Raw genomic sequence first — 15118 nt, forward strand, 5'->3', positions numbered from 1 at the left:
TGCTACAGAATAATTAGAAGAAAAAAATAAATGGAATTGGTACCAAATGAGGCATGCTGCTCTTAAGAAACAACAGAAGCATTTGTCTAACCATTAACACTGCCCCATGGAATAGTTCCATAAGAAATCTTCTTAGAAAAAACGTGCCTTATATGCATACTTAATCCATATGTGCTGCATGTATCTTTAAGGAAGAGCCTGCCAAATTGTGTGTCTATGCAGTAATTTCTGGATGCTAGTAGTTTTGCAGTGAATAAAAGGATTTCTCATTTTTTCTCTCCCTTATGTGAGCAGCAATCAAATTAGAGATGAAGGGATGTGCTGAAGCTTCTAAGCAAGAAAGATCATCTAAAAAGAACAGAAATAAAGATGGATGAACAAAAGTCAGCCACAGATACTGACAGGAAGTAAGCTGATGGTGTAAACTAATTAAAAAAGAGATTATGGAAAGTAGGACAGGCATACTACAGTTAATTAAATAAAAAGATGAATAATATCTCAAGGAAAGAAAAAAACACAGGAGGAAGGTGGAAATCCCAAATATGGTAAGAAATTGACTGCAGAGAAGAAAGAAAAAAACCCCAGAATCCAAAAGATTCAAACAAAACAAACCCCCAAAAAACAACAACAACAAAAAAACCCCAACAACAAAAAACCCAAAAAAACCTTTAAAAAACAAACAAACAAAAAAACCCAAACAAACAAAAAAAAAGAAAAAAAAACTAAAACCAACCAAACAAAAAACCAAAAAAACAAACAAACAAAAAAAAAAACCAGAACAAACAAAAAAAACTACAAGGAAAAAGTAGATAATTAATTTTTACTAAATATGTATTTGTCAAAATCAAAATAAAACCTTTCTTAGTAATAAATGCAAAATAGAAACAAAAAAGGGGAAAAAAAAAAATCAGTGTCATCTTAAAAAAATGGAGTCACAGAAGTTCAAAATGGATATGTTTTCCACTCTGTAAGAAAGAAAACAGAAGAAAAAGGCTTTTGCCAGGGCAGGTGATGAAGAAATCAGAACATCTGTCTGAATAAACAGCTCCAGTGGCCTTAGAGTCAGGGGGATTCATCCCAGAACAATGAAGGAAGCGGATGGCTCTAAGTGTTTGCTATAAAAATACTCTTTATTATTTCTGAGTGTGACAGACTATTTTGTGCTTTAGCTATCTTAAGTACTTTTCACTGGGTAGAGAACAAAGAAACAACAAAGCACACTGAAATCATGAAGAAAACTGCACCATGGGTCACTGTGCTTATCATGTGCAACATGGGCTCCCAAAGAGGAGCTGACTTGGGCAAGGGAAACACTGCACAGCACAGCACTGCTGCTTTGTCCTGGTCTTACAACCCCACAGCCCACACCTTGTGATTTACTTGCCTAGAAACTGGCAATGCTTCTTCACTGCCAAAGCTGCGTTTATTAGTGTGTACCATCATTTGAAAATCCAAAATTCTGTTCATATAGCTATCTTTAAAAATACGGATTGTATTGGTGTGAAGTTCCAGAGATTTCACAAGCAACTCGGCAACACATGGAAATATTATCATGTGCAAAATACACCTGCAGTCAAGTGTACCCAGCTGTTGATTTCGTTTCAGTATTATTTATCTAAATCTGCTAGATATCTTATGTGGTAGCATTCAAAAGGATTATAACTGATGCTTTTAAACAGATTGGAGAGAGACCAGAATCTGTATTAACTATGTAACCTCAGAACACTAGCATATGAAAGATTCACATCTCTAATAATCTTTTTCATGTCTACATGTTTCAGACATACATTAAAATGAACCCATCAGGAAATGCCAGTTCAGAGCATAAGCTCAGAAACCGCCTTTGAGTTAAGTATGGAAAAGCAAATTCAGCAAGAATCACTAATTTACCTTGTAAGTTAAATTCACCCATTTTGCTAGAATCCTTTGGGTTTTTTACCCAAAATATTTTCCTACTTCTTATCCCACGGTTTCTATTCTCTGCAGCCACCACAGTGGCCTGAACCAACTGCCCAACAAAATCTTTCAACTGACAAGAACAGATCTGGCTCAGTCACAGAACCCTTCTGTTAGTTTGAAGCCTTTTTCAGTTTGTTACCTCTACATATACTGGCCCATTCTCAGCAACAGAGAAGAGTCCTTGGGAAGGAGCAAGGAACAAGTCTGTTTTGTACAGTTCCATGTTGAAGGTCACATTGGTAATGTGTGGTTCAGGAGGCCAGAAAACGCCTCTGTCATCTTCTGGCTGGTGCAGTGTGCAATTAAACTAAAATGAGAAAAAAAATAAAGTAACATCACGAGTCAGGAGCAGTAGGACAAATTTGTTATGTACAATATAGACCCACCCATATAACATCTACTTAGAGCAAATCTTCAACAGGGTCATCAGAAACCTTAGCGAGAAGAAATGTGCTAAAAGACAAATGAATTTCTAGACAATTAATGTGATTTCTGTGAAATGCCTATTACAATAGGTATTTCTTCATTGTCAGACGCAAACCCCAGGGTAACATACCGCTATTTCAGGCCAGCTTGAGAAAGCCACCTCTCCCTCATCAGCATCCCCTGGAAATCCATTATCACCCGATTCCAGGTCGTCATCTTCAAAGCCGCTGCCTTCAGCTGGTGCTGACAGCTGAATGACAATCTGCACAGAGAGGGATTGCAAACAAATTACATTAGGTGATAACTGAGCACTCCCATGGTTATTATTTTCTGCTCTCTTCAGAACAATGCAAAGGCCACAAGAAGAGCCCCAGCTAAGCAATGGTGAAAGCATGTCTTGAACAGCCTTATGCTGAGCGTGTAGGATATGTAGCTTATATTTAAAGAATGCCTGAATTCTTTTCCAGAATTCAGAGCCAGTGAAGGAAGACACCAGTCTGAGTATTGGTGTCTGAATGAGCAGCCTAGCATTTCCGTTCTATTTCTAGTATTTCTGCAGCCAACACTGAAAAAAGAAATGGCTTTCTAAAGTGGTATTTTGCTACTTGCAGTTCTCCTTGGTGCACTCATAAAAAAATCGCTAAAAATGTTAGGGTCACTAAAGGATTTTCTCTTCTATCATTAACAATTTTTTTAGACATGTACACCCAAAATCATAATATTCCTTCTTCATTTTCCCCCCGTTGTTTTTTTTTAATTGAATTTCTCTCTCCTTTTTTTCATCTTTTTCGCATGTCTTCATTTCTTCACCTGGAAGTTTATGGTTTTGTTTTCTGGCGTTCTGCATTCTGCCTCTATGCTTGCAGCTTCACAGCTAATTCCCTCCCTCCCAGGACTTCAACTTGGTTTTCTTAGATTTAGAATAACTGCTAAGAAATGACACACACACCCCCTTTGACACTCCACTGCAAGCTGTCTGTTTTTTAGGAGAAATGCCTCCAAATTCTGAACAATCCCATACACGATTCAAAGATCAAGTGTATAGCCAAGACTTAAAAGACATGATGGAGAAAAGAGAGGAGGTAAATAACCACTTTACTTTGGGCCATAATAGAATACAGGGACAGAAGAGTATTTAGCTCCAGACACGTGCTCTTCTGTCGTTTGCTGAATATTCTGTCTTGGTTTGGGACTGTTTCTAAAGTTAGGTGCTACTGACTCCCCAACATAGAACAGTTTTAACCAGGCAAGGTCAGATCACATTGCCTGAGCTGTGTTTGAGTTGGACCACAGGCTTTCCATCATTTGCCAAAGTTACTTCTATGTACTGGAAAGCTCAGCAAGAGAAACATGTCATTACTTTTGAACCCAGAACATCTGCATTGTACTCTGGCTCATAAGCTGAGCCAATCTGGAAGCAGTTGCTTACAGCCTAGCTGGGCTCTTTGCATCATCACTCATATACTAGTACTCAAGAGTCCCTTCATTACATACAGCAAGTGCTAAAAAATATAAATTCAAATTCTAAGAGAAAAGCATGCAAAATAATATAATTGCCTCACATTTTAAACCCCTTTTTTCACACAATTTTAGAAGAAAAATATTTCATTTAATTCAGGATATTAATTAAAAATTTTGTGCAATTGCAAAACTTCATTCCTATTTCTCTGTACAACAGTGTATTACTGTGTATGCATGGATGATCAAAGCTGCACAGGGAACACCAGTGCAACTTCTCCCAGACTGGTACAGATGGTCCCAAAGGGCAGCCACGTTGTAAAATGTATTTAACTCCAACTCCTCTGTTTTCCTTTGGGATACTCTCTGACCACAGGAGCACACTGTATGTGTAGCCTTCATACCTCCTTAAATACAGGGACAGTGGCAGCAACTAGGTTTGAGCTAGTTGCAGCCACTGGCAGGAAAGGATCAGGATGTCTCCTTTTTGCTAAGACTAAAGCTAACTACAATGGCTTCCTCATACTACTATGATGGGCAGTACAGAAGGTGGATCCTCTGAGAAATACTCACAGAGTTAAAATAAACAATCTTGTTCAAGATGTATGCTGTCCGAGTGCCACACTTGTTGAGTGAGGACTCCAGGATGAAGTGGGTGCCGTTCATCCTGGCTTTGCAGGAGTGGTCCAGCAGCGAGAGCTCCGTGCGGGCGTAGCCGCCAGCCTGAAACAAAAGCGCTTTGTCAGGGGCTGAGGCACAACTGTGCCCGCTCCTGCTGCAGAGCAGCTCAGTCACTGCCCGTGACTGCTGACAGCAGGAAGTGAAGCTCATTGTACTGACATCCAGGGAAGGTCACTCTCAAAATGCTGTCACACATGGCAGACAAAGAATAAATGTAATATGGAAAAAAAGGAAACAACAGGTTCATTATTAATCTGCTGATTAATAATGCTGACTCTGTTTGCTCTGAAATGAGCTGAAATGCTGTCTGTTCCAGGCTCTTTTCCACAATACAAATGGATACAAGCAACCTGTCAGCTGGTAGATGGTAAAGATAGACCTTTAGATCTATTTAGGTTTCACACTACTACCAAAAGCAGCTTCTTTGTACTTTGGAAATTAAAAACTCAGACTGATGGCTGAGTACAGTAATTTTTTGACAGAACCAACTGTGCACATCTTCAATCAGAAATCTCTCTAAAAACCACCAGATTGTTGGGAAGAGAAAACACGATTCTAAGTTATGGCAAAGAACATCTACAGTACAGTTCCCTCACAAAACTCTTTGGGAGGGGGTTGTGTGGTGATGGCTGTAGGACTTTGAATGTTTATTTTTTCAATCAAAATGCAAATAAAATGGTCTACCCAAAAAAGCCTCCCCTGTTTTGAGAATAAAATATCACACCAACCTGTAGAGAATCTTTTTCTACAGCCACTGTCATAACTTTGTCATCACACTTTATTGACAGGGCCATATCAGCACTGCCCTGAACTTCTTCAGGTTCTTTATGTTTTGAGAGGGAATGCCCAAAGTCATGATTTATTAATGTATCTACTGAATGCCTGGAGGGGAAGATTTCTTCTCCCACTGTGTCATGTCTTCCTCTGTTAATGTGAAATGGAAAAGTCAGGCCATCGGTGTTCTTTGGAGCTGGCAGTGGGTTAGCACCCAGTAACTCTGTCAGCTCTGGAGGAAGGGAATGGTCTTCTTCATCATTCATCTCTTCTAAAAAAAAAAACCAAACAACAACAAATGCATATGAGTTCATTAGCTATTTTTCCTAAAAAGTATCCAGAACTAGTAATTTTCATACAAAAAAAGAATTATCCATAAAGGGAGCTCCTGAAAGATATTACAAGCACCATCTTTGTACTTTTCAGGTAAGTAGCCACAACTCCTACAACCAATTAGTTGGTGCTGAGGCATCTAATCTTTAGGTATACTTAGTCCCTGTCAGAAATCTCTCTCACCATGAGCTGAAAATAAACTTTTGATGACTGGTCCTAGTATATGTAAAAGAGCCACAGAGGTAAAAGAAACATCACATTCATCAAATATACTATTTTGGTACTGCTGAAAGAGTCTAAGTGCAAATCATTAGGTGAAATTCTTCCACTACCTGACCCACCAGAAATTCAGCCACTGCTGTTGTGAAACTACTTCTATAACCAGGATGAAGCTAAATGAGAGTTAACTTTATAGTGAGTAAATGAGAAAACTATCTTTTGGCTTATACACATGACTGCTGAGGATAGAACCTCCTCAGCATGAGAATGCAATTGATAAAATTAATGTGAGCATAAACTTTATCAAAATTGTAAAACACTAGTTTTACTGGTTGAAACTCAGAATTTGTGAAAAAAACAGAACTCTGCTAGCTTCAATGGACCCAGATAGCTTCACATCAGCAATTACTTTGGCCAAATATCCAGTTTTTTTCAATAGTTGTATTTATTCTGTTTGCTCAGACTTTTTTGGTAAGCCACTCAGGTTTGTAAACAGTTTCAATGTTTATTTAATCATCTCAAGGAAATACTATGCTCATACTTTTGGAAAAAACACACTAAAAAAAAAATCAAAGCTGGATTTAACTAACAAGATATCCAGTTGCTGACATCTATTTCAGTGAACACTGGATACCCTCAGCTATGAAGTCTTGTGTGTTGGATAAACATTTGATTCCACCAAACTTCAGGAAATAACACAACTTTGCCTGGACTTTTTTAATCAAAAAGCCACAGATTATCACTTGTAACCATCATTCATAGATATTGCCAGCATTCTTGGTGACAAGCAGTAAAAAAAGTGCAACAGCCAAAACCAAAGTTTCAAAACTGAGAAAACGCCTTTCAAGTAATGGCATTCCTAGAAACATAAGATGTTTTTTCTATATGCTAAAAGTCCATCCTAAAACTTACCAGTATCTTCAAGTTGCAGATGAAATCTGTTAGCAACAGGTGCTTTTGTGTAGGAAATAACTGGACTGTAATTATGCTCATAAGCCCACTTGATCAAGCTCTCATGTGATGAGGGAAGGTCAGGTATTATTGATTTACTCATAGTCATGGATCGTTCTGTTTCTTTTCCAAAACCAATACTATTTGATGTCTGTAAATAAAGAAAAACTTAGTTTGTGATTTATCACTTAAGGATACTTATGATGGAATAGTGACACTGACTGAACCCTGGTTTTTTATTCTGTTTTAATCTACTAAGTAACAGCAAACTGAGGACACTCTGGAAATAAACTAAACCCTGCAACTTTAGGGACATAACTGCTGCACAGATGGAAAAGAACCCCCTGCTTCCTCTCAGCCTCTGTCTGGAGGACAATAAATCAAGGCAATCAGAAACTGTTAATCCCTAAACAAGACAAAGACATACTTACAGCCTTTTAATGGCATATTTTCTTCAAAACTGTGCAGAAATTACTCCTGAAGTGAAGTCAAGATGACAAATGAATTTTCAAATGTCCCCTAATTTCTTGGATTAGAGCATTACTTAAGCTGGATAAAGGAAAACCTTTTTTCAAATGAGCATTACTGAAAAAGGCAAAAAGCATGCTCATGAAGTAAAGCTGATAGCAGCTAATGCTGTAAGTCAGCTGGCACCACAGACAGGCTGTGTCTAATGAGCTTCAACCTAGAAATGCTATGTGCCTCCTCCAAAGGGTTGAGTTTGTTAAACAGGATTGAACGAAACACTTAATAGAGCAGTAAATAGACTAAATGAGGGCATGCACATTTATGCATGGCCAGACTACTTAAGAAAAACAACATATACTTTCTGCACATGAAAAGACTTTAAATTAATTAACATTACAAGTTTTACACAAAAACATGGATACAGCAAACTCATAAATGCACATGCTGAATTACTATTAAATAAATGAGTCATACAACCACTTAGTTTTCATTTTCCTGTAAATGTTTTGTAAAATTTCAAATTTTCTTGCCCAAATAGGCAAGTCAAAGGAACATAAGTATCTCTCACTGTTAGAGGAGCATTTCAAAAATATTCACTGGTATTACATAAACTTGCATTTAGCAGCTTGGCATCTTTAACATGTATTCATTCACACCAAAGCTAAATACATATATCTTTATTCTTCCAGTCACAGCATTACTATTATCACTATAACAATCACATCAATGGCTACAGAACAAGATGAACCAAGATGCTGCAGGAAAGGCATGATGATGACCTACTTCTCAAAGATTTCTGCAATGTGATTGACACACACTTTCTAATGCAGCTGATACCATGGAATGCTCCACAAACACTTTCATTCCCATGCTCGATTACCTTCTCCATCACACAGGCTGCATCTTCTTTTCATTCCCACTGGTTTTTCCTCAATATGAACAAATCTTAAATCTCTTTCACTCTAGAACACCAGAAGATTGACTAGAGAGATCTCTCTTAGACAGTACTCATATGGACATGCTACACAGGTCAGAGAGCTCAGTTGCACCTCTCTACCTGACATCAGAATGAATATTATTTGTTCTTTTGAACAAAGAAGTGAATCAAGCATGTAGAGAGTCCTGATGGAACAGCATAGTGTGCCTTTAGCTCCCTCCCTCACTTCTTCCTAAAGACACAGTTCTGCAGCCTTTAAACACTTGGAGCTTCACAACTGAAGTTAAAGGTAACTTTAAGTACAGAGGCCTGGTTTGAGGATACTGTTACCAGAACTGTTATCAATGCTCAGCAAAGGCCACTGAAGATAAGAAACAAAAATGGAGCAACAGGTATCCTAATTTTAGTGCCTTACTACTCTTTGAGATCAACTAATCTTTGATCTTCAATACATGCTAATCTGGACACGACTGATCACGTATTTTCATATTACCACACAGCTTTGACTGGTAGGAGTTTTTATGCTACCCCAACTTTGCTGCATCTCTTTACTTTTCTGTCATGAGGAGACAGCTGAACAAATATTATCTCAGAACTTTATGGTCCTAGCTGGCAACCGAGCATTTCCAGGGCTTGTTTGCACCCCTCCACTCCACACTGAGCCTGAAAATGTTCAGTCTTGCCTCGCCCCACTGAGACAACAGCAAGAACAAGGGCTTGCAGGAATACACTTTCCTTTACTTGCCTGTCCTGCCAACACTTTCACACACAGGGATTGAAACCAGGCAATCTGAGCACCCACCAACCTACCCAGAATAGACACCATTTCAGAAAGTGGTGGGCAGCTGTTGTCAGGTAAACAACCATCCCTCCAAGCTTCTGAAACCCTCAGAGGTTTGTTTTGTGCATTGCACCTCTCTGACTCGTTGCCCCTCAACAAACTTATTTTCTTTCTGGAACTTCACTGCAAGTTCCCAGCTTTGCAGAGGGACAGCAGCTGCAAAGGAAGTGAACAGCCCTGTACAAGCACAGAACCACAGAAGCCTGTAAGGACTCAACACAGGAGTTAAACACAGCCTGGGAGCAAAGCACTGCACATACATCACGTGCAATTAATTTACCTCACCAACTCCCATTTTACTTGGGTTTGTGTTCATCCTCTTGCAGAGTTTAAAAACACACAGCAAGCTGGGAGATGAGCTATATGACCTAAAACATCTTTTTCATTTTTTATCTGTGAACTTATACCTTACAGTCCTGGGTTTGAGGCAGCTTAGCACTAACCATTCCTTCTCAGCTTGCCAATCCCCTCAAGACAATTCTAATTCATAGTGAGGGCAAGAAGTTAGGAAAATTCAAGTGCATGGAACTGCTTCAACTAATGAAAGGACATTGTGAAACATTACCTAATTGCTTAGTAATGTTTTTATGCATTGTCTAAATTTGGGCTTGGAAAGGCATTCAGCTTAATAAAGATATGAAGACATTCTAAATGCTGGATATGCAGGCTTTTTAATGACATGGGGGAGTTTAGTTGCCTCCCTTACCCACTCTAAATAAAGGAAAATGAACATATACTTAGAAACTGAAGCATCTATATTAATGAAGTAGTAAAATAAATAGTTACTCACAAATTCTAACATGAATACAAGTCTTTTAAATACTGACATTTCTGTATATATTTAATGTATTACTTTCTCTTTTTGTTAATCTAAAGAAAATGTTACCTTCTGCCATCATTACAGAAACTATTTTTAGTTACACTTTTTACTTATCTTCTCAATAATTAATAAAAAAGAGCTTTAGAAATAAAGTTTTTAAAGTAGTCTTGTTTTTCTATATTCAAGTGCAGCATTTTAAAGATTTTAAAAACCTTTAGAAATCATCTTGTGAAAATTGATCATCCAGAAAGTAGATCCATAGCTTCATGGACATGAAATACACTACTTGAGCTACCTCCTAGCATGGTGTGTACTAAAGCACAATTCTCTAGCCTGTGAAAGTAGATCCATATATTCCCAAATATATTCCAGTGGTGACTTTCACGCAATAACACAGAATCAAACTTTGAAGCCAAGCATTCTTTTTCATCCTTCTGCTTTTCCAAGAGTGGTAATCCTCAGCAACCAAACTTGACCTTTCTCTTTAAGGACTGACTATTTTGGACCTACAGAACGATCAGAACATCCTTTCCTGTCTGTAAGATAAATATGATCAAGAGTGAACTTCATCATCCACCCTAGATAATTTTTCCGTTCAATTTTCCGAGGAACACCAAAATCAGCTTTCTTTTATTTCCCTTTGCTCTCAAAAGCTACTATGAAATCCTGCTCACCAATCTATTTTCTTAGGAGATTTAGATCAATTAGCCTTTGCATTCTGCCAGAATTTCCTGTGCACAGATTACAAGCAGAAAGCAACTAAGCAAAGTAAAATTCCTATAAATACCAAGAACTGGTGTTTGAAAATGTAACTGAATTGCTGAAAAACTTATTTGTGAGGCTGCTGGGTGGTCCTGAGCAAATATTCAGCTCAACTGTACAATGTGCTCCTAACTTAAGACAGAAATAGGCCACAAATTTATAGGCTGCAAGATCAGTTCAATGATATTTATTTATTTCAGAGCAAGGGAACACGCATTTTCTTAGTAGAAATGGTGTTAAGCCACAAAGCCTGTACCAAAAATCAACATGAATCAGCATCTCCAGTAATTTTAGAAGTTTAACTTTAGAGAGTCTGGTTTTAACTTTAAAAAAATTATTTTTTGCTGTCTAAGGAGAGATGAGGTCAATTTGACCAAGCACTTACTGGAGACAGAAGTACTGGCAGAGAAGAGGGATAGATACTACTACAACCACCAGCAGAAGTAAAAGAGTTTCCACTTGTAAAGGGATGTGGGTGTGTGCTGCATATCTAGTGTTATCTACTCTGCATGTGAAGGCATTGTTCCAACTTCTGACATGAGCCTGTTGGTCCATCCACCAAAGTAACAGCAAAAAGAGAGATGAACATCCAACTCTGTGTTTAGGGTGCTTCAACAGATGTCAAAAAGACACAGACTAAATTCTTGCTCTAACCACCTGGCTTCTGCAATGTGTTTTGTAGCCCATATATCAAAAGTTAATGAGAATAAAAAGTTTATGCATTTACTCTTTAAAACGCAATAATTTTTAAAAGGAAGCAGCTGAGAGAAAACATTCAGAAATCAACATGGTCTAGCACTACATCACATTTAAATGGATTCTATACCATTGCATTATGATAGCTCTCAAATTAAAAAAAAAAAAAAAAAAAAAGGTGCCTTAACTTACAATCACTTCCAGCTTTCCCTGGACATCATGAGACTTGATAACCCAATTGACAGACTTTCTACACTTGAGGATAAGTACGACATCTCTGACAAGTCTGGCGCCTGGTTGAGATGGTTTAATGTCAACGATTATATCCACCTGGAGAGCACTGCATGTGGAAAATAGAAAGTTAGAACAGAATGCCAGAAATTTTCAGCTATCAACCTTCTTCCAATCCATCATGTTTCCACTGTCTGGCCAGCTGATTAAAATACTGGATATTATCCCAGGCAACACAGCATGTGCAAAACAGATTGTTATTCCACATACACTTAAGTGATTTTGCATAACAACAGAAACAAGTACTTTGTAGAAAAAAAAAATTCTGTCTCTTATTTACAAGAAGTGTGCTACTCCATTCACCTATTATTGAGTGCAGGTAAGTTATATGACTAGCAGGTTGCTTTCTAAAGTAAACATAATTTTCTTATTTCACTGACAGTTCCTAAATATAATTGTTTTGGTTAAAAAACTGGTTAAAACTTCAAATAATACTTTAAAAAAAGTAAAGACAAGCAGGTTAACACAGATACATGAAAATCCCAACCCAAACCACAAGTACTATACTGGAGGGTGTCTCTGCCTAAACAGTTAAATTGTGGAATGACTTTGCTTAAGATCTTGCGTGCTTTGAGGAATTAAGCAGTGTATTCAGTTTCCACTACTTCTGGATATACACTTACTTTAAAAAGAAAAAAACCCAAATGTCCAGCCTACTGCTTGCTGGAAAATAGATGAAAACTACCCAGATTTTCAAGATCACAGTAAAATAAGTAAAGCAAATGGGTTCTTACCCTTCAATAACATCTCATCATGCCAAACAGCAATTCAACAGAAAAACCTATACTTCCAGACCATCTTATAGGGCCATACATTACAAGAACCTGCTCATCCCCAAGTAATAGGTTCCAACTAATATTCTATACTGAGGCTTAGTGTATCTTGGGACCTTTGATCCATCTCTGGCAGTTTTACACATGCCCAGCTCAGCTTCTGTATGTTTTTCTGGGGATTTAAACTTTGAAGGATAGCTCTGGATAACACATAAAACTAAGAACAAAGTAACTTAGTACCTTTTTTAATTTTACTTTTATCAGCAAAATATTTAAACTTTTTGCAGTGTTATCTCAAAAACAAATTCCTATTGTACTATCATCCAAAGCCAAAAGCTTGAAACCAGGGCTGTCATTGTGTAGCACTACAAAGGACTTAGAATGATACTTAGCATCAGCTCTGCTCAGGATGGGGCTGTGTCCTCATTTGGCGTTACCTACTGCACCTCCACTATACCTCAACACGTTCTTACTCTCCCCAGGTTACTACACAAGAAAATTATCAGGCTCTGGGTTCAACATCTTGAAATGAGAATTATCCTTTTCACAAAAACACCTCCTTCCACCTCCATCTCCGTGTGTGATTTTCTCATTAGGGATAGGATGCACTCACGCGCAGCTGCATGAGGAGCAGAATCAGACAATGCCAGATATCCAGTGAATGCAGTAAGCAGACAGGATTTTAATTCTACCTTATCTCTGATGAAATTGTAACCATCTAAGTTTCATAGCAAATTTCTGTTCTAGCAATCATACTTAGCAGTTAGGAAGAGGTTTTCCAATTAGAACTATCTGAAGCAAACCCCACGCATGTTCTCCCTTCTAAGATCCAGGAAAGATCAGCAAAGGATGAGTATTTTAAATGTCTTACCTCCCAAAGGTAACTGTCACCTTTGACAGTTTAGAAAATCTTCATAACATGTACAGAGAGTTATTTTTCCTAACCAGTGGTTAAAAAGGTTTTTGGTCACTGTCAACACTTAACATTTCTCATAATTATCAAACTATCCCTTAAACTGGAAACTTGACAGAAAATACTGTTGTGAATCTTCAGAGCAACTGTGGAACACTTCCCATAGACCACAGATCACTTGCAGCCTCTGGAAACTGCTTGGGAGCCACTGTCCTAGACCTTGCTGCCAGTTATCCCTACCTGTGACAGGTCAAGATTACTTTCTGCCTCTATCTCACCTCTTCATATAGTGGTCTAACCTTAAAATCTCTCAGTTTACTTATTGATACTCCCTTATTCACATTATCTTTGGAAAAACGTGATTGACTGAGCAAGAAGGGGAGCAGTATATAGTCCATAAAAGCTGTGCTTTGCAGTCTTGTCCAGAAAAATTCTGTGATTATGAAGCAGAATTCAAAATCTTTACATACTGAAAAACCAATTTCTATTTAAGTCAAAGTATTAAAGCCCAAGCTTTTCTTTAAGGATGAAATGGCTACTTTCAGTTGATTTTTATCAGACAAGCGAAGTTTTCAGCTATAATTTCAAGCAGTTTTAGTCTATTTAGATGATACTTTACCTGTTAGGATTGGAATTGGGAGTGCTTAGTTCAATGATATGAACTTCTCTTTCTTGGACTAAGTGAGACATAAGGCACCCCTCTGCTGGTTTTGGCTGTAGGTATCCCGCAAGATAATTTAAAGAGAGAAAATTCTTTTTTATGTTGCACGAGGGAGGAAAAACTTGATCTGGAAGGGAAAAAAAAAAAAGAAAGCGTACAGACCATTGAACACAGATGATGTGATACGTGTGTACATCTAAGCTGACAACTTCAGTGTGTACTATATTTATCTACCATCTATTAAAAGCACAAATGACATATTGAAAGGGAGATTACTGTTGCACCAATACATAACTTTCGAATATAAAATATATGCTCCTAAACTTCTAAAACTCTAAGCTACTATTTATGGATTTAAACATTTAATGAAAGAAAATCCCTTCAAAGAAAAATCTGAAAACAATTCTAAAGGAAAATATGCAAAAACTTTTCAAAATTAATAAAATACATTTAATATGTTCCTTGCAACTTTACAAGACATTTCTTTCTATTGTAATTTATTCAGAGATAACTTTTGGAATCAATTCCCTCTCCCTGTGGAAAATGTTTTATTCTTGTTACTATAAACTTACATTTTTTAAAATACTACAGAAAGTACTTTCCATTTCCTTACTCAATTTCCTATATATAGGGTAGTAAGAGTCAGGATTGTCTAGAAAGCAACAAATACTGCATTTGTCTTACACATGTAAAATTAAAAACATCAAGAAAATTATAGATTCAGTTGTTGATATTAATAAAGTCTGATCACAATACGCACGCTGAAATTCTAGCATAGCTATCCAATCTCTCTTTTGGTTTTAACCAAAAGGCTGAACATGAGCATTACAGAATCACAGAATGTGCTGAGTTGGAAGAGACCCACAAGGGTCATCGAGTCCAACTTCTGGCTCTGCAGAGGACTCCCCAAGAGTCACATCCTGTGCCTGAGAGCATTGTCCAAACACTTCTTGAACTCTGTCAGGCTGGTGCTGTGACCACTGCCCTGGGGAGCTGTTCCAGTGCCCCAGCCACCCTTCGGGTGAAGAGCCACTAAAATGCAAACCATAAAAAACAGTCACCTCATGCACAGCTTACATTACTGGCCCCAAGAAACAGTATATCCACTGAAAATCAGAAGCACTTTGCATTTCTGAGATAGCTTGACGTATGAAT

At 37.7% G+C, this 15118-nt stretch overlaps 1 protein-coding gene across 2 annotated transcripts in view; it reads right to left on the reverse strand.

The window, feature by feature from the left end:
* TGFBR3 (transforming growth factor beta receptor 3) overlaps nt 1-15118 on the reverse strand; it is a 111105-nt gene that overhangs the window by 13964 nt on the left and 82023 nt on the right. For both annotated transcript variants that reach the window (XM_014884131.2, XM_088169961.1), the window contains exons 6-12: nt 13922-14090; nt 11518-11665; nt 6763-6952; nt 5253-5569; nt 4417-4566; nt 2516-2647; nt 2099-2266 (exon numbers count right to left, since the gene is read on the reverse strand). In XM_014884131.2, the coding sequence (XP_014739617.2) occupies nt 2099-2266; nt 2516-2647; nt 4417-4566; nt 5253-5569; nt 6763-6952; nt 11518-11665; nt 13922-14090 (1274 nt within the window). The remainder of the gene's footprint in view (nt 1-2098; nt 2267-2515; nt 2648-4416; nt 4567-5252; nt 5570-6762; nt 6953-11517; nt 11666-13921; nt 14091-15118) is intronic.

The sequence above is a fragment of the Sturnus vulgaris genome, chromosome 9 (assembly GCF_052056855.1).
Source record: "Sturnus vulgaris isolate bStuVul1 chromosome 9, bStuVul1.hap1, whole genome shotgun sequence".
Lineage (NCBI taxonomy): Eukaryota > Metazoa > Chordata > Aves > Passeriformes > Sturnidae > Sturnus > Sturnus vulgaris.